At 36.3% G+C, this 19,683-nt stretch overlaps 1 protein-coding gene across 1 annotated transcript in view; it reads left to right on the top strand.

Annotated features, from left to right (window-relative positions):
- Window positions 1-19,683, top strand: part of MALRD1 (MAM and LDL receptor class A domain containing 1) — a gene marked incomplete at its 5' end in the record, with an annotated part of 847,841 nt that overhangs the window by 516,677 nt on the left and 311,481 nt on the right. Inside the window, one exon of the mRNA XM_035729081.1 lies at window positions 233-390. Coding sequence (XP_035584974.1) covers window positions 233-390 — 158 coding nt within the window. The remainder of the gene's footprint in view (window positions 1-232; window positions 391-19,683) is intronic.

Here is a 19,683-nt window from a genome sequence, read left to right as displayed (position 1 = left end):
TCAGTTGATCTGCATACTGTGAAGTACTTTGCTCAAAGCACAGACAGTTGGAAATTGTTCTGTCTGTGAGCTAGAAGCAAGGCTATTTGATTTTCTTTCTGTTTCAGATGGAAATGCCATTGACAGCTCATATCCTATGAAATATAATTAAAAACCCTAACTAAGATGGAAAAGCTAAAATGATTCCCTCATTGTTGTTTCTGTTCTTTCTGAACGCTGTCCTTCTTCCTAGGGCACTTCTTGTATCTGGAGGCTACTCCAGTGGGCCTTCAGGGCGAAGAAGCACACCTCAGGAGTGCCGTGTGGCAGGAATCCAGCGCTGCCTGCACCCTAAGCTTCTGGTATTTCATATCTGCAAAAGCCCCGGGGTCCATTCAGATCCTCATTAAGGTAGGATCTTTGTCTGTGATCCCTCTAAACTTAGCAAAGATTCCTACGGGCAGCCCACGGCCAAAGAGAGTTTTCACAATTAGTCTAACTTGGCCAGAGAAAGCTTCCTTTTATCGTGGGGAGCTTCTACTTGGGGTTCAAATGCTCTGTGGGGTTTGATAAGTGGGGCATGGGAGTGAGCTTTGAGCTCCACATCATACCCTGTGGTTATGACTGAATCCCAGAGATTCTTTTTATGATAACATTCAGTTGAAGACTCAAATTTCTTCTTGCTGTCTCGGCATTTCCTTGCCTGTCCTTTTCAGTAAAAGAAAATAGATTGTTTGTACATCTGAAGGGAGAGAAACTATCCATTTTAACTCCTGTGTGAGCAGTCACAAAGGGAGCTAATATTAGACACCGTGCCAAGGACTGAACCACTCAGAAGAATGATCAAGGTGTGATTACATTGAACTACTTATTAACTATGACACCATAATGCATTTTCTTAGTGAGGATTAATTGGATGTTTCTGTCAGGGCTTTACTTGAGTATAACAAAGTGACAGTGTTCAGGGAACAAAATAACAAAGTATATGTTAATATTAATAAGATTTGGTTCATACACCTCTGCTCTTTGGCAAGTTAAAGCGGCAGCAAAAAGGAGATGAGTGTGTGTTGTGTGTGTGTGTGTTCATTTCGAGAATCTAGTGAGAAATCTGAGAAAGCTGACTTTAAAAACATACTCTAGAGGCCACTGCTGTTTTATCACACATGAGCTTTGCTGGAGTGCCCTGGTGCCGTTGGAGAACATCTGACTAGAATACCAAAGGGCTCCAGTGTGTGAAGAGCTCATGGCTACATAGTCTGTGTTTTATCCGAAACCTGAGGTAACTTTATAAGTTCGTGTTCTTCTATAATCAGAAATGCCTGCCTGATAAAATACATGCAGCAAATACTGCAGTGAGTTATGCTTATATTTAAATAGAGAAGCTTAAATGTAATGCTGAAAGTTCTCACAAGAGTCTTTTGCTCGCACACTACTGAACGGGATGCTTGGTTACACAGTGAAGGAGTTCGCACCTGAAGGATTTTGCACCACTTTGTGGGTTTTGCTGTTAGTATTTGCTTCTCTCATGTTCACCTTTAATCTCTCTTACATCAGAGGAACAAACGTTTACCATGAAATGTGAAGTTAAGCTATTTTGCTCTCTAAGTCTTCCTGTGAAGTCAGGTTGAACTCCTGTGGTTCCTCCAACTGATTCCTATGTGCATTTAACAGCATTTTTAAAGAACTATCTTCCTACCATATTTTTTAAAACACAGTAACACTTGTTACAAAAAAAAAGTATGCTTATTCTCCTTTAGTGACATTTTTTGCAAAGAGAAATCTTTCATCGCATATATTGATTTACATTCAGGAATTTTAGGGCAATCATTTTATTTTGGTAATTAATATGATACGTATTTTTGATCATCATTACAAAGTCCTTCTTAGGCTGCTCTCTCTGTGGAACCATGCTGGATTTTAACCTGCTCATTAGGTTGAAAGCATCCTAGCCAGATGGCAAACACAATAGGGGCAGGGATTCTGTCTTTTCTTTCTTTCTTTACTTATCTCTTTTGAAATGGTCTCAATTTATGCATGTGTTGCCTCCGGCTCAGTCTCCCCTGTCTATTCTCAGGAATGTCTCCTTCTGTGTTTCCCTCTTTTGCCTCCATACCAAACCTAACACAATGTGGCAGATTCAGCTTTTCACAAAACTTTCCTTGACCACTTTTGCCCACCATGATTTCTCCTTCTCAGAGTATCCCTCACAGCTCCAGAAATTCTTTCTCACTAAAGGTTCAATTATATTTATCCTATTTCAACAGGTAGGTCATAAAATCTTGAGAGCAAGATCTTGAAGTTTTAATCTTAATGTCCCTCTGAGTTCCTCAGAGAAGGGATTGCAGAAAAGGAGAGGTATCCTCCTAGAGCCCACTGCCAGGCTCAAGGCACCCCTTTTTGGGACAGTCCTTATGAAGGAATGGCTGTTATGGGTTACATGCATGGCAATAAATTCTAGTCTGGGAAAGAGGGTGTCGTTCAAGATGGCAGTGTAGGAAGACCCTAAACACAACTCCTTCCTTGGACACAACAAATTTATAGCTCTGTATGTAATAGTTTTCCTCCATAAACAAACAAACAAACAAAAATCCCTGAGAACTAGATGGCTAGCATTTCCACAACAAAAGACAAAAGAGACACTTTGAGAAGGACAGGAGAGGTAGAGACATGTCCTCCCTGGGACCCTATCCCAGATGCAGTGACCCTACAATTGGGAAGGATCACCAAAATTTAGAATTCTCCCTCAAGGAGTGAAGGGCTTGTTCCCTACATCAGGCACCCTGACATTGAGGGCTAGCACCAGAAAGATGAGCCTGCCAAATGCCTGATTTTAAAAATAAATGGGGATGAAGACCAGGAGAATCATTGAACTATAAGGAACATATACCCCACTCTAAAAGGGCTCATAAGCACACCCACTCACACTGAGATCTAGCACAAGAGGAACAGACTGAAAAGTACCTAGACCAGCAAGGGAGATCCACTTACTAATTTTAAAATGACTGCCAGGGAGGCAGGACCCCGTGAGGACTTTATCCAGGGATGGAAGTGCTGGTGCATGCCATTCTTGCCATTCCTCCTGACTTCCTGGTGATGCAACAAATGGGTGTCATTTTTGGTGCCCTCCCTCTAGCTAACACGTGTGGGGCATGGTCTGCACTCCCCACACATAAGCAGGCTGGGGGACACACCCCTCGTTCCACTCACCCTGTGCATTATTGGAGCTACAACAAGGCAGATGAATGCCCTGAACCCCACCCACCCTGTGCACAACTGGGATGGTTAAGTGATGTGAGCCCCCATCTCCCTGCACAGCAACTGTGGCCCTATCAGAGTCGGCATACTCACGCAGCCATAGAGTGCCTGGTTCTAGTGGCCAGGGAAGATGGTGCTTCTGCATCACATGGAAAACTCCTACACAAGACCACCCTTTCAAGACTGAGCGGGTAGCCATTCCACCTAATATAGAGAGAGAAACAGAGGCAAAATGAGGAGAGAGAGGAATGTATTTCAAAACCAAGCAATAGGGAAAATGCTCAGAGAAAGACTTTAATGAAACTGAGATAAGCAACAAACTTAATAAAGAATTCATAGTAATGGCCATAGAGATGCTCACTGATCTTGGGAGAAGAACGGATGAACACAGCAAGAACTTCAACAAAGTGACAGAAAAAAGAAAAAGAAAAAAATAAAACAAAACAAAAAAACCCCAAAGTGACAGAAAATAGAAAATACCAAGCAGAGGTTAAAATTACACGGAGAAATACATTATAGGGTTTCAACAACGGAACGGATGGAACAGAAGCATGAATCAGTGAACCAGAAACACAGCAAAGGAAAACACCCAATCACAGCTGAAAATTAGAGCAAAAAAGAATTTTAAAAAGATAGGATGCCTTAAGGGACCTCCAGGACAGTATCAGGCAGAATAACATTTTCATTATTGGAGTCCCAGAAGGAGGAGAAAGAGAAAGGGCTAGAAAAATTCTCAGAGAAATAATGGCAGAAAACTTTTCCTAATTCCGGGAAGGAAACAAATATCCAAGTCCAGAAAACCCAGAAAGTTCCAAATAAGGTGAACCCAGTGGTGTCTGGGTGGCTCAGCCAGTTGAGTGGCCAGCTGTTGGTTTTGGCTCAGGTCGTGATCTCATGGGTTGTTGGATCGAGCCCCACATCGGGCTCCATGCTCAGCGGAAAGACTACTCAAGATTCTCTCCTTCTGCCCCTCCCTCTGCTCTCTCTCTCTCTCAATCTCTCAAATAAATAAATAAATAAATAAATCTTTTTGAAAAAGAGAAAAGATGAACCTAAAGAGAAATACACCGAGACACATTATAATTAAAATGGTAAAAATTAATAATAAAGAGAAGAAATTAAAAGCTAGAGAAAAGCAACCCACTGTATAAAAGGGAACCATTACAAGGCTATCAGCAGGTTTCTCAGCAGGAACTTTACAGGTCAGAAGGGCATGCATGGCATGATATATTTGAAGCGCTGAAGGGGAAAAAATCCCAACCAAGAATTCTCTACCTGGCAAGCTTATCATTCAGAACTGAAGAAGAGATTAAGAGTTTTCCAGGAAGCAGAAGCTAAAGTAGTTCATCACCACTGAACCTGACCACAAAAGGAATGTTAACAGAGGTACAGGTCTGTGATTCAAAAGTCTTACACTGTACCTCTGAAACAAATAAGACATTATATGTTTTTTTTTTTTTTTTTTAAAGAAGATAGCAGGAAGGGAAAAATGAAGGGGGGGAAATCAGAGCGGGAGACGAACCATGAGAGACTATGGACTCTGAGAAACAAACTGAGGGTTCTAGAGAGGAGGGGGAGGGGAGGATGGGTTAGCCTGGTGATGGGTATTAAAGAGGGCAAGTACTGAATGGAGCACTGGGTGTTATATGCAAACAATAAATCATGGAACACTACATCAAAAAAAAAAAAAAAGGAATGTTAAAGGGGGTTTTCTGAGCTCAAAAGAAAAAGACGCAAATACTAGTAGGAAAACATATGAAAGTTAAAAATGGAACTGGAAAAGATAAGTAATCAAGGTAGTGGTTCAACAACTTACAAAGAGAGTATGAAGGGTAAAAGACGTAAAATTAAATAAAACTACAGTAATTAGTTAAGGGATAAATAAAATAAAAAAGATGTAAAATGTGTTATCAAAAATATGAAATGCACAGGGGAGTAAAAATATAAAGCTTTAGAATATGTTCACAATTAACTTACTGTCAACTTGAAGGAGACTGTTACATACGTGTTATAGGTGAACCTCACAGTAACCACAAAGAAAAAACTTACAGTTAAGAACACAAAGGTAAAAGACAAAGGACTCTAAATATAAAGAAAACAAACACAAAGGAACAAACCAAGAAAAGAACAGAGATGAACAACAAAAACAGCCAGAAAACAATTAACAAGATGACAGTAAGTAAGTACTTATCAATAATTACTTTAGGTGTAAATGAACTATTCTTCAGTCAAAAGATATGGGGTAGCTAAATGGATAAGATAAACAAGATTCCTCTAGATGCTGCCTTATCAAAACCTCAGTGAGCTATCAACTCATACCTGTCAGAATGGCTTTTATCAAAAACACGAGAAATAACAAGTGTTGGTGAGGATGTGGGAAGCCTCCTGCATGGTTGGTGGGAATGCAAACTGGTGCAGCCACTGTGGAAAACAGTAAAGTTTTCCTCAAAGAATTAAAAATAGAACCTACCATCTGATGCAGCAATTCCACTTACGGGTATTTACACAAAGAAAGCAAAAATACTGATTGGAAAATAAATATGCATGCCCACGTTTATCGCAGCATTATTTACAACAGCAAAGATACAGAAGTAACCTAAGTGTCCGTCAATAGATAAATGTTAAAGAAGATGTCGTATATTTATATAACAGAATATTGTTCAGCCATAAAAAATGAATGGAATCTTGCCATTTGCAACAACACAGATGCTCCTTGAGGGCATTGTGCTAAGTGAATAAGTCAGAGAAAGACAAGTACCATATGATTTCACTTATGTGTAGAATCTAAAAAAGCAAATGAAAAAAACAAAACAGAAAGACAGACTCATAGAATGTAGACAACAAACTAGTGATTGCCAGAGGGGAGGGGGTCAGGGGACAGTTGAAATAGGCAAAAGGGATTAAGATGTACAAACTTCCAGTTATAAAATAAATAACTCATATGGGCATGTAATGCACAGTATAGGGAATATAGTCAATAACATTGTAGTAAGTTTGTATACTAACAGATGGTAACTAGACCTCTCCAGGTGATCATTTCATAATATGTAAACATATTGAATTGCTATGCTATACACCTGAAACTAATATGTATCAATTATAATTCAATAAAAAGTCTGATCTGGAAAATTTGTAATCTTAACTCTGAAATATATACATGCAGTCATGCAAAAGGCATGTAACCATTGAGCAGTAATTTAATGACAATGTAGTTTTAAAGGGTAGTGTTGATTACACATCACAAACACAATAGTAGATACATTCATTGAACCCCAACTATGTAACATTTATTGAACATCAACGTTTAATACTATTTCATGTAATTCTTAGCACAACCCTCTGTGTTAAAGAATGCAAGCCCCATTTCACTGAAGGGCGGGTAAAGGGGTCTCAGAAATAACCTAACCATCCTATATGCGACATAACCAGTCAGTGACAGACTGGGACTTTGAATCCAGGTATGTTTACATCCAAAACTTATGTTTTTATCCTCACCCCTATTCCCAAGAGTTTTTCACTGACACTAATGAGTTCTGCTTTTTTAATGAAATGTAGATTCTATTTTAGTGCCATCCATTTTCACTGGGTAAAAATCATGGAATATTTTCCTTTTTAGGAAAACAAAACCAGTAATAGTTCCTAGCATGGATATGTATGACTCTTAAATTACTCCTGTAATAAAGGAGAGGATTTAGGGAAATATCAGGAAAGCAAAACTATTTGTTTAGGAAACATTTTGTAAAGAACAGTACAATTTTACATATTCTATATATTATATTTTTCTTTTATATTTCTTATAGTCACATGAGAAGTAATTTTCACTACAGTGATGTATCTGGAATACATGTAATCTTTGTGTCTTGAAGTGATGGGTAAACTACAAGAAGATGGAAAAGTATTTTATTGAGAAATTCACTTATTTTTCTTTCCTTTGAGTTTGCTTTAGTTATATGCATAAAAAACACATACAATAAATGAATTTTTCAAGAGAAATAACTTTTTAAAATATAACTAATTTTTTAAATAAAATCAAATAGTTTACCACATAGAAAGATATAGCTATCAGTCATTTCTTGGCCAAACCACTTTGTGAGTAGGATTTAGTCCATGGGAACTGGTTGTGATCTCTGTGATTTCATTGCCTTCACTTAGGGTGAGTCAGTCAAAACTCAGAGGGACTTAAGTTCAAGGCTTAAGTGAGTGGATGATCTAGGACTTGAACTCAGGTGATTAAAAAATTAAGATTAAAATGTTACATAATCAGTTTTGTTTCTGTCTTTCTATGGAGGAAAATTGGATGTTGATAAATTAAAATACATTGGTTGGGTCTTTTCCTGAATTTAGTAATTCCTTTTTTTTTATTTTTTTTTTTATTTTTTTTAAAATCAGTGCTTTTTTTTTTTTTTTTAAAGATTTTATTTATTTATTCATGAGAGACACAGAGAGAGAGAGAGAGAGAGAGAGGCAGAGGGAGAAGCAGGCTCCCAAGGAGCAGGGAGCCCGATGCGGGACTCGATCCCAGGACCCTGGGATCATGACCTGAGCCGAAGGCAGACGCTTAACCATCTGAGCCACCCAGGTGCCCGTAATTCCTTTTTTTTTAATAGTATATTCATTCTTGATAACATCTATCATTTTTACTTACCTTTCACTTACCTTTTAATCATTTGCATTCAGTATTAAATTTCTCATTAAACTTAAATGTATTTCTTTTCAGGCCATCTAAGATTTAAAACAAAAAAGGAGACAAGTGCTCAGTGGTAGAACAAAGTTGTACTACATAAAAGTCAACTTGGTTTTACAATTATGTTTAATTCTACCTATTTTTCTAGTGACTTGTTTTGTGATGGGGTTAATTAACGATGGGTAATATGTAGACTTTAATACACGAAGAAGAATTTTAGAAGGGTTTTTAAATTTACTTGTGCTTGACAATTTGTTTTTGTGGGTAAAAGTCTGTCTAGCCTCATCTTGGAAACAAAAGACTTTTACATCTTTTCAGCTAGCCATTTGAATAAAATTCAGGAATACCTGCTACCTGAAGAGCATTATCATGTTTTGGAACTACTCCAACTGTAATAAACTGTTGATATTTTAATCGAGATGACTGTGTGCTGTAGGGAATTTTAATATATTTGACTGAAGGCATTCAGGGCTGTTATACTGTTACGATAGAAAAAAAGCCAGGAGTGGAGAAAAATAATGTATTTCAGGAGAGTCCTCCTGATTATAGCAACCTAGTTATGCTGAAAGACCATTACTAAATTAGTTCATTGTTTTATCTTGCTTAGTGGTTCAGAGAATTTGAGAGCAGATGGGGTCGCCCGTAATTTGTTTAATCTAAACTATTCATTTACAGATGAAGGGGCTAAGATTAGGAGGTTACATTTCTTGCCCCAGCTCAGATGGCATTTTAAGAAAAAGAATATGAATCCAGTTTTTTTTTTTCCTATTTCTCATTTAGAGCTGTGATATTTGTCTACCTGGAAATTCTATCTGAAGATCCTATTCAATATGGAAATACAGATTTTGTTCACTAGGCAGCGAGAAATGTCAAATCAACAAATGAAAGGCCAGATTCCTTTGCCCATTTAGAAGATGGTGGTTGTCCTGGTTTTGCTTTTATCCTCAGTCTAGTGAACAATGAACCTCAGTTGTGTGTAAGGGTTAACCAACAAGAGTGAACATTCCCATCCTTCCTAAGTCACCAAGACGGACGCCATCCCCGACACACATGCTCACACATCCTCAGTCTTCATCTGAGGAGATTTACAATGAATTGCTAACACTACGGGTATCCAACTGTTGGAGTGTGTAAGATACATTTTCGGGTTTCGGCGTGTTTTGATCTCTTCAGCCTACTGAACATCTGATATTATTTTAGTCATCTTGGCATTTTATTTGTTATTTCAGAGAAAAGAATGTAGGGAACATGGATGGAGAGGATATGTAGAATCTGGTTATAGAAAATTGATTTCTCAAAGACTGTCTTATAGATTTCAGACTATAAATCCATTAAGCTAAGTCTTTAGTGCCAAACTTCACTTGCTTTTCCAGAATTGTTTCAGCATGTTAGCAATTCCATCTACATAATTTTGGCTATATTCTATTATTGACCCAGACCAAACTGAGAGAGAAAACTGTTTTATTTTTGCATTTTAAGCTCTAGCACACAAGATATCAGCACCTCCGGAGTTTTATTAAATCAGTTGCCACAAGCTCACCGTGCCCTGATTTAGGTAAAATCAATGTTCCTTTTTATCATCTTGGAGAACGTGGCAATATTTGTTCCAGGCTTATTTCTGACTGAGATTTTTCTGAAGTTCTTGCTTCCCCCCGCCCCCCACATCATTTACCTTTTTCTGATGCCTCACATGCTACCCACGAGAGCTCTTGAGCAGTCAGTGTCCCTGGAGTCTCTCGTGTCCTGAAGAGAGGGTTTCTGTTAAGATGCTGACAGTTTCGCTTAATTGATTCCAGTAGTTTTGCTTGCAAGAGAATCATATGGCCAATTCTAAATAGTATTTTCATACCCTTTCTGCTATTTCCCTTCCACGTCTCTTCCCACTACTGCTGCCAATTTTGTGATCGGTTCCAAGTCGTGAACCGATTCCCTTTTTCCGTATGATGTACTAATTCTTTTATGCTTGTTAACTCACTTATCTTCAGAATAAATTTGCGAGGTAGATATTTTGTCCTAATTTTTCAGGCCACAAAATTGAGACCCAGGTCACATAAATGGTAAATGGTATAATCAGCATTAAAAGCCAATTCTAACTCCAGAATCCGTCCTCCAAGCCACTGCATTCAACTTCTGCTATTAGAATTTAAAACATTCTCATATCCAGGAAGCAGTGATATTACTGACTATCCGTGTTTTTCAGTGGCTCTGATCCACATATGTTAGAGAGGGGAATGATTACTTTGTGTTCAACAACTATTACAGTTTTATTTGTTTTCTAACTTAGCACGTCAACAGCTTATAACAGTAATTATATATGTATCTAAATCATTCTGCCTCATATCTAACATAATTCAAAAATTTCAAAATCATATTTAATAGCTGCATTCTAATGTCAGTGAGGAAAGAATGAATTAGAAACGATTTGATTTTTATTAAGAGCAAAGCTAACTAGATAAAACCTCTTAGTTATATTAATTTTTGTTCAAACATGAAATCTTTAAAACCTTTGCAAACATCTATTCTTTGGGAATCTTCCTCTCTCTTTGCTTTGTAGTATGATCATACTTGGTCAATAACAATTTTTCCCTCTGAAAACAGAGACCACTGAGTCACCTAGGCCCCCCACCCCAGCGGTTCTTTTTTTTTTTTTTTAAGATTTTATTTATTTATTTGAGAGAGAGAGAATGAGAGAGAGCACGAGAGGGAAGAGGGTCAGAGGGAGAGGCAGACTCCCCGCCGAGCAGGGAGCCCGATGTGGGACTCGATCCGGAGACTCCAGGATCATGACCCCAGCCGAAGGCAGTCGCTTGACCAACTGAGCCACCCAGGCGCCCCCCAGCGGTTCTCAATTATCATGTGTGTATATGTGTTTGTGTGTGTCACAGATCTCTTTGGAAGTCTGATGAACGTCTTAGTTCTCGTAATACTGTTTTTTTTTTTTTTAAAGATTTTATTTATTTATTCATGAGAGACAGAGAGAGAGAGAGGCAGAGGCAGAGGGAGAAGCAGGCTCCCCGCTGAGCAGGGAGCCCGATGCGGGACTCGATCCCAGGACCCTGGGATCATGACCTGAGCCGAAGGCAGACGCTTAACTGACTGAGCCACCCAGGCGTCCCTCGTAATACTGTTTTAAATGTATGAACCAAAATGCTAGAATTACAAAGGAAACACTGCTAATTATTAAAATATTTTTAAATCCCAAAATTTGACTTAATGAATGTATGTTAAATGATAAGATCTGAAGGAGGATGGGATAACTATTATAACTTTAAAGGACTAATAAACATAAATGATATTTTTGAGATATCCCCAGCAGTGTAACGTGATAGTAAGACATTTTTTATTATTATTATTATGGGTGAGAGAGTCACAGGTACTACTAATACCATGATTTGTTGCTTGCATTCGTGGTTAAAGAAAACAGCAAATTTTAGTTGAAGGTAGTGAAAATAAAGATGTATTTCTCTCATCCGTGTTACAGTCTCTTGAAAAGCAATATTTTATGTGTAAGGAGCCTTGAAGTTTTTTTAAATTTTATAAGGGTATCTGTCTTATGTGTTCAGCGTTTACATTTATTTATTAAGAAACATCAGTGTACCTTCAGTTCCCAATAATTGAGGCACAAAGACACTGAAGATAACATTCTATCTGAACCAAGTTCAGAACAGACTAATTGTACGTAGGTGTAGGTGATGCCACAGCAAAGAGCTGGTTCAGCAGGCCAGATATCAGGCTTACAGCCAGGTACCATCAGCTATTTACAGATTGGCTGCTAGTAGGTGAATATATTGAGATTTGTCACCCAGATTATGGAGTGTTTTTTCACATATCACTCATTTGTCCACAGAAAAGTCATAGGTGCAATTGTGTAGAGAGTTGGTCTCTGTAGGAATCCCATGTACCAGTTAATTTCACTTGTTTATTTCCTGATGATGCTGGCATTTTCACTGTTCCAAACAAATTTATTATGGGAAAAATAGTCCTTTGTTCTCTCACTACATTTCACTTTTTTAAAGGACATTGCCTGAAAAATCATAATAGTCTTCAGCACATGGTAGTAAATCTGAATTCATCAAGTTCTCATCAGTTAATTTTTAATGCCTGCTCTGTTAATTTTCCATGCAGTTTGTGACACAGGCTTCTACCAAAATAAGTTAGAATTGCTTATCTGTGGGCTGATTATTCTAACTGAAATCACATCTTTGACTCAGAGGCTGCTACAAGATTGGCAATCTGTGTTTACTAATTATAGATCACAGAGTCCAAGTAGAGAAAACCCCCATGATTCACCCTCATATGCATTATCAAAATAAACAAAATTCTAATAATGTTAGCAATCTTTGCTCTGTAGGAGATGAATATATCACATATTCTTATTTGCAGTCTTTGGTGAATTCCAGTTAAAACAAAATCTTTAAAATTTCTTCAACAATGAAGAAATATGTAGGCTTAAATTCACATTTTCCAGATTAGCGCATCTCTTCACATCTTCTAAAAAAGTCAGAAATATTTTCTATTAACATGTGAATTGTTTCAATGAAGACCTTCTGCAAATTCTGCTGTGATTCCACTTCTATGGATAGCATTATGTGACACATAAAGAAAATCTGGGCACTTTGGGATATACTATGTACTAACTTACACAGTCTATTGCTAAGAATCTCTTTATTTGAGGACTACAACTTCCCTTTGCAAATATTGAGTTCCGGCTCAGTCCTCACTCTGTCCACCCCTTGCTTCCAGTTCGTGCATTCAAACAAATCTTTCCTGAGCTTCTATTAAATACATGCCTAGCTGACATGGAGCTTCTGAGTTTAGAATGGAATTCACTGTTTGCAAAAAGCAGCAGCATGCCATTCAGTCTTTCTATCAGAAACAACCAGAGCTCACCCATTAGTCCCTGGGTGTTCTTCAATATTTAATTGTCCTCTTTCTGAAATCATCCTCTTTCAGAGAAGGTGAGTTGGGACTTCCTGTGCTGTGTTCTTGGAATCGGAACCTCTCCAAGGTTGCATCCTCATTGAATGGCACCGTATTCCAACATCACTGGGTCTTCTTTCGTGGCTCTATTACACTGCAGGATGACTCTGTGTTCAAAGTTCTATTTTCCAATGACTGGGGAGCTTTAATGACACCCAGACTGCATCTGCCTTACTTACTGTCCTATTTCTAGCTGTAGCAGAGTGCCTAGCATATAGTAGGTACTTTAATTGAATGAGTGAAAGTACAAGAAAGGCATCATTAAATGGCAGTTACATACAAAAAAACATTTAATATTCTAGGAATTCAAAAGCTATTAACATGTTTATGAACTGAAAGTCTTTAGAGGAATTAAGAAAAAAATTGAACTGGATTTTGACAGTTAAGAAGGCTTTAGGTAAATAGAGGAAAGAAGGGAGGGCATTTCAAATGAGAACGCGAATGTAGGGAAGCATAAGAAGTATTCAGCAGAGTTTACCAATTATCAGTAACTAAAGATACAATACTAATGAAAGTAATAAAATAAGCATTAATTTAACTCAAGTTTATATCTGATACTGTGAAGTTACTATTATTTAATGCAGTGTTGCTTACATTTATTTTTATAATTTTCAGTTGTTTCTGCTATATTAACTTATTTTTACCTTGTGTCTTTTTTGGAGGAAATACTATATTCCATGAATGTATTTAATTTTTACTGAAGTATAATTGATACACAAGATAATATTAGTTTCAGGTATATATCATAGTGATTTGATATTTTTACATGTTACAAAATGATCCCCGTGATAAGTCTGGTTATCGACTGTCACTATGCGAAGTTACTACAATATTATTGACTGTTTTTCCTGTGCAGTACATTATATCCCATGACTTATTTCGTTTATAAGTGGAAGTTTATACCTGTTAATCCACTTTACCAAATTTATCTGTTGCTCCCAACTCATACCCCCTCTAGTAACCTACAGTTTGCTTCTTGTTACCTATGAGTCTGCTTCTGTTTTATTTTGTTTTGTTTTTTAGATTTCCCATGTAATTGAAATCATACAGGTTTTTTTTTCTTTTTCTGTCTGACTTATTTCACTTCATGTAATAGTCTTTAAGTTCATCCATGTTTTGCAAATGACAAGAGGTCATTCATTTTTGTGGTTGAGTGGTATTCCATTGTCTATACCTACCCGACCTTCTTGATGCATTTCTCTATCACTGGACACTTAGCTTGCTTCCAGATCTTGTCTGTTGCAAATGCTGCAATAACCATAGGGTGCATTTTTTCTTCAAATTGGTGTGTTCATTTTCTTTGGATAAATAAACAGAAGTGAAATTGCTGGACCATAAGTAGTCTATTTTTAATTTTTTTAGGAACCTCTATAATGATTTCTATAGTGGCTGCACGATTTACATTCCCACCAACAGTGCTTTGGAGTTCCCTTTTCTCCACAGACTCCCCAGTATTTGTTATTTTTTTTGTCTTTTTGTTTATTAACACCAGTCTGACTCGTGTGATTTGCATATTTCCCTCATGTTTAGTGATATTGAGCACCTTTTCACATGCCTGTTCTTGTCTTCTTTGGAAAAATGTTTATTGAAGTTCTCTACCCATTTTTTAATCAGATTGCTTTTTTTAGTATTAAGTTGTATAAATTCTTTATGTATTTTGGATGTTAACCACATACTGAATGTATGATTTGTAAATAGCTTCCCCCATTTAGTAGGTTGCCTTTTTGTTTTGTTGACAGTTTCTTTCACTGTGCAAAAGATTTTTACTTTGATATAATTTCATTTGTTTATCTTAATCTTTTGTTGCCCTTGTTTTAGGAGATTGGCCCCCCCAAAATGTTGCTAAGACCAATGTCAAACGTTTACTGTCTGTGTTTTCTTCTAGGAGTTTTATGGTTTCAGGTCTTACATTCAAGTCTTTAGTCCATTTTGAATTTATTTTTGTATATGGTGTAAGTTAGCAGTTAAATTTCATTCTTATACAAGTAGCTGTCCAGTTTTCCCAAAATCATTTATTGAAGAGAATTTCTTTTCTTCATTGTGTATTCTTGCCTCCTTTGTCATAGATTAATTGACCATATATGTGTGGATTAATTTCTGGGGTCTCTATTTCATTGATCTATGTGTCTGTTTTTGTGCCAGTACCGTACTGTTCTGATTACTACAGCTTTGTAGTATAGCTTGAAATTGAGGACCATTATACCTCCAGCTTTCTTCTTTCTTAAGATTACTTTGGCTATTTTGAGTCTTTCATCATTTCATACAAATTTTAAGGATTCTTTGTTCTAGTTATGTGAAGAATGTCATTGGTATATTGATGGGAATTGCATTGATTCTGTGGGTTGCTTTGAGTAATATGGACATTTTAACAATATTAATTCTTCCAATCCATGAGTGCAGTATATCTTTCCATTTATTTGTGTTGTCTTTGATTTCTTCCATCAGTATTTTTTTTTTCCATCAGTGTTTTATAGTTTTCAGAATTCAAGTCTTTCACCTCCTTGGTTAAATTTATTCCTAGGCTTTTTATTTATTTTGATGTAGTTGTAACTGAGATTGCTTCATTAATTTCTTTTTCTCATAATTATTAGTGTACACAATGAATTTCTCTAAGTTAATTTTGTGTCCCACAAGTTTACTGAATTCATTTATTAGTTTTAATAGTATTTTTGTTGGAGTCTTTAGGGTTTTCTATAGTGTAATACCATCTGCAAATTGTGACAGTTTTACTTCTTCCTTTCCAATTTGGCTGTTTTTTTTTTTTTTTTTTTTTAATTATCTGATTGTTGTGGCCAGGACATCTAACGCTATATTGAATATGGGCATCCTTGTCTTGTTTCTGAACTTTGAGGAAAGGCTTTCTGTTTTTCACCATTGAGTAAGATGTTAGCTGTGGGTTTGACATATATGTCCTTTCTTATGTTGAGATATGTTCCTTCTATACTCACTTTGTTGAGAGTTTTTATCATAAATGGAAGTTGAATTTTGTGATATGCTTTTTGTACATCTGTTGAGAAAATCATATGATTTTCATCCTTCATTTTGTTGATGTGGTGTATCATGTTGATTTGTGAGCGTTGAACCATTCTTCCATCCCTGAAATAAATCCCATTTTATCATAATGTATTCTCCTTTTAATGTGTATTGAATTAGGTTTGCTAATATTTTGTTGAGGGGTTTTGCTTCTGTGTTCATCAGACACTGGCATGTTATTTTCTTTTTGTGTGGTGTCTTTGGATTAGCTATCAGGGTAGTACTGGCCTTGTAAAATGAATTTGGAAGCATTCCTTCCTCATCAGTTTTTTGGAATAATTTGAGAAGTATAGGTACCAACTCTTCTTTAAATGTTTGGTAGAACCATCTGTGAAGCTGTCCAATCCTGGGCTTTTTTTCAGGGGAATTTTTATTCCTAATTCATTTTCTTATGTTATTTTATTCTGTTATGTTATGTTATGTTAATCACCATACATAACATCATTAGTTTTTGATGTTGTGTTCCATGATTCGTTTGCATATAACACCCAGTGCTCCATTCAGTATGTGCCCTCTTTAATACCCATCACCAGGCTAACCCATCCCCCCACCCCTCTCCCCTCTAGAACTCTCAGTTTGTTTCTCAGAGTCCATAGTCTCTCATGGTTCGTCTCCCCCTCCGATTTCCCCCCCTTCATTTTTTCCTGTCCTGCTATCTTCTTCTTCTTTGTTTTTTTTTTAACATATAATGTATTATTTTTTTCAGAGGTACAGGTCTGTGATTCAACAGTCTTACGCAGTTCATAGCACTCACCCTAATTCATTTTCATTATTCATAATTGGCATACTAAGATCTTCTGTATCTTCATGATTCAGTCTTGGAAGAGTGTGCATTTCTAGGAATTTATCCATTTTTTTTCTAGGTTTTCCAATTTGTTTGCATATAATTGTGGCAGTCTCTTATAGTTCTTTGTGTTCTGTGGTGTCACTTGTAACTTATCCTCTTTCATTTCTGATTTTATTTAAGTCCTCTTTCTCTTTTGATGAGTATGGCTAGTTTATAGGTTTCATTTATCTTTTCAAAGAACCAGCTCTTGGTTTTATTGATCAATAGAATTGTATGTGGGGGTTTTGTTTGTTTTTGTTTTGTTTTGTTTTTTAGTCTCTATTTCATTTATTTCTGCTGTTATCTTTATTATTCCCTTCCTTTTGCTAACTTTGGGCTTCCTTTGTTCTTGTTTTGTTTTTGTTTTTGTTTTTGTTTTTTGTTCCCTTAGGGTAAAGTTAAATTGTTGACTTGGGATTTTTCTTGTGTGAGGTAGACCTGTATTGCTAATGAGTTTCTCTATTAGAACACTTCTTGCTGCATCCCACACATTTTGGAACGTTGTATTTCCATTTTCATGTTTCTCAAGGTATTTTTGATTTCTTATTTGATTTCTTTGTTGATTCATTGGTTGTTTAGTAGCATGTTGTTTAGCCTTTATGTTTTTGCTTTTTCATTTTTTTCTTCATGTGAACTATCCTGGAGAATGGTCCCTGTTCATTTGAAAAGAATGTATATTATTCTTCATTTGGATGCAATGTTGTCTATATATCTATTAAGTCAATCTAGTCTAATGTGTCATTTAAGGCCAGTGGTTTCTTATGGATTTTTTTCTGGGTGATCTATCTGTTGATGTAAGTATGGTATTAAAATTATCTACTATTATTGCCTTACTGTCAATTTCTCCCTTTATGGATATTAATAATTGCTTTATATAGTCAATGCCCCTATGCTGGGTACATAAATATTTATGAATTTTATGTCCTCTACTTTGACTTCTTTATTATAATGTCATGTTGTTCTTTGCGTTTTGTTACAGTCTTTGTCTATTTTGTCTCTGTGAGTATTGCTACTCCAGCACTCTTTACATTTCCATTTGCCCTGAATACCTTTTTCCATCCCTTCACTTTTAATCTATATGTGTTTTAGATCTGAAGTGAGTCTCTTACAGACAGCATATAGATGGGTCTTGGTGTTTTTGCTTGTTTGTTTGTTTTTTATCCATTCACCTAATGTTTTTTGATTAGAACATTTAGTCCATTTACATTTAAAGTAATTATTGATAGGTATGTACTTATTGCCATTTTGGGTTTTTTGTTTTTGTTTTGTTTTGTTTTTGTAGTTCTTCTCTGTTCCTGCCTTCTCAGGGTCTTTTCCTTGGTGGTTTGGTGATTTTCTTTAGCATTATGTTTGAGGTTTTTTCCTCTATATTTTTTGTGTATCTAGTGTGCTTGGCTTGTAGTTACCATAAGGTGCATATGTATCAACCTGTAGCTAGCGCATCTGTTTAATTTGATAGTCACTTAAGTTCAGACACATTCTAAAAGTATTACTTTCTTCCCTTCATGTTTTGATTTTTATGTCTTATTTTACATCTTTTTATTTTTTGTATCCCTTCACTACTTTATTAACTTTATTTTTTATAGTTGATTTTGCTGTTTTTGTGTTTTAATCTCAATACTAGCTTTTTAAGTGATCCACTGTCTTTACTATATGTTTACCTTTATACAGTTTCTTATTTCTAGTTATGGCCTTTACTTTTCCACTTAAAGAAGACTGTTTAGCATTTCTTTTAAGGCCTGATTAATGGTGATGAGCTCCTTTAGTTTTTTTGTTTGTTTGTTTTTTAATCTTTATTTCTTCTTGAGTTCTGAGTGATAACCTTTCTGGGTACAGTATTTCTGGCTGTCTTTCCATTTCAGTTCTTTAAATATAACCTGCCACTCTCTTCTGTCTTGTAAAGTTTATGCTGAAAAATCAGCTAATAGTCTTAGGCGGTTTCCCATGTATGTGACTACTTGTTTTTTCTTGCTTCCTTTAATTTCTGCCATTTAATTATACTATGTGTGGATCTCCTTGGGCTCATTTTGTTTGGGATGCTCTGTGCTTCCTGGACTTGGATGTCCTTTTCCTTCCACAGGTTAGGGCAGTTTTCAACCATTATTTCTTCAAATAAGTTTTCTGCCCCTTTCTCTCTCTCTCTCTCTCTCTGTCTCTTTCTCTCTCTCTTCTCTTTCTGGGACTCCTATGATGTGAATGCTAGTATGCTTAATGTTGTCCCAGAGCTCCCTTAAACTATCCTCTTTAAAATTTAAAATTATTTTTTCTATGGGGCGCCTGGGTGGCTCAGTCATTAAGCGTCTGCCTTTGGTCATGATCCCAGGATCCTGGGATCGAGCCCCACATCAGGCTCCTTGCTCCACAGGAAGCCTGCTTCTCTCTCTCCCACTCCTCCTGCTTGTGTTCCCTCTCTCGCTCTGTCTCTGTCAAATAAATAAAATCTTAAAAAATAAAATAAAATAAAATAAAATAATTTTTTCTATTTGTTGTTCTGATTGGGTGATGTCCACTATCCTATCTTCCAGATCACTGATCCATTTTTTTTTGCATCATTTAAATTGCTGTTGATTCCCTCTAGTATATTTACATTTTAGTTATTGTATTTTTCAGCTTTGATAGGTTCTTTCATAAACTTTCTAAGTCTTTGTTCAAATTCTCATTGTGTTCCTCTATTCCTCTCCCTACTTTGGTGAGCATTTCTATGACCATTACTTTGAACTCTTTGTCAGGAACATTATTTATTTCTTTTTCATTATGTCTTTTTTTTTTTCCTGGGTTTTATCTTGTTCTTTTGTTTGGGACTTAGTTTTCTGTCTCCTCATTTTGTTTGACTTTCTGTTTTTGTTTCTACTAATTAGGTAGAATAGCTACTCTTGAAGGAGTGGCCTTGGGTAGGAGCATCCCCTGTGTAAATTTTATGTCCCTG

Source organism: Zalophus californianus, chromosome 9 (genome assembly GCF_009762305.2).
Source record: "Zalophus californianus isolate mZalCal1 chromosome 9, mZalCal1.pri.v2, whole genome shotgun sequence".
Lineage (NCBI taxonomy): Eukaryota > Metazoa > Chordata > Mammalia > Carnivora > Otariidae > Zalophus > Zalophus californianus.
The sequence above is the reverse complement of the archived record's forward strand: the minus strand, read 5'-3'. Positions and strand labels throughout refer to the sequence as shown.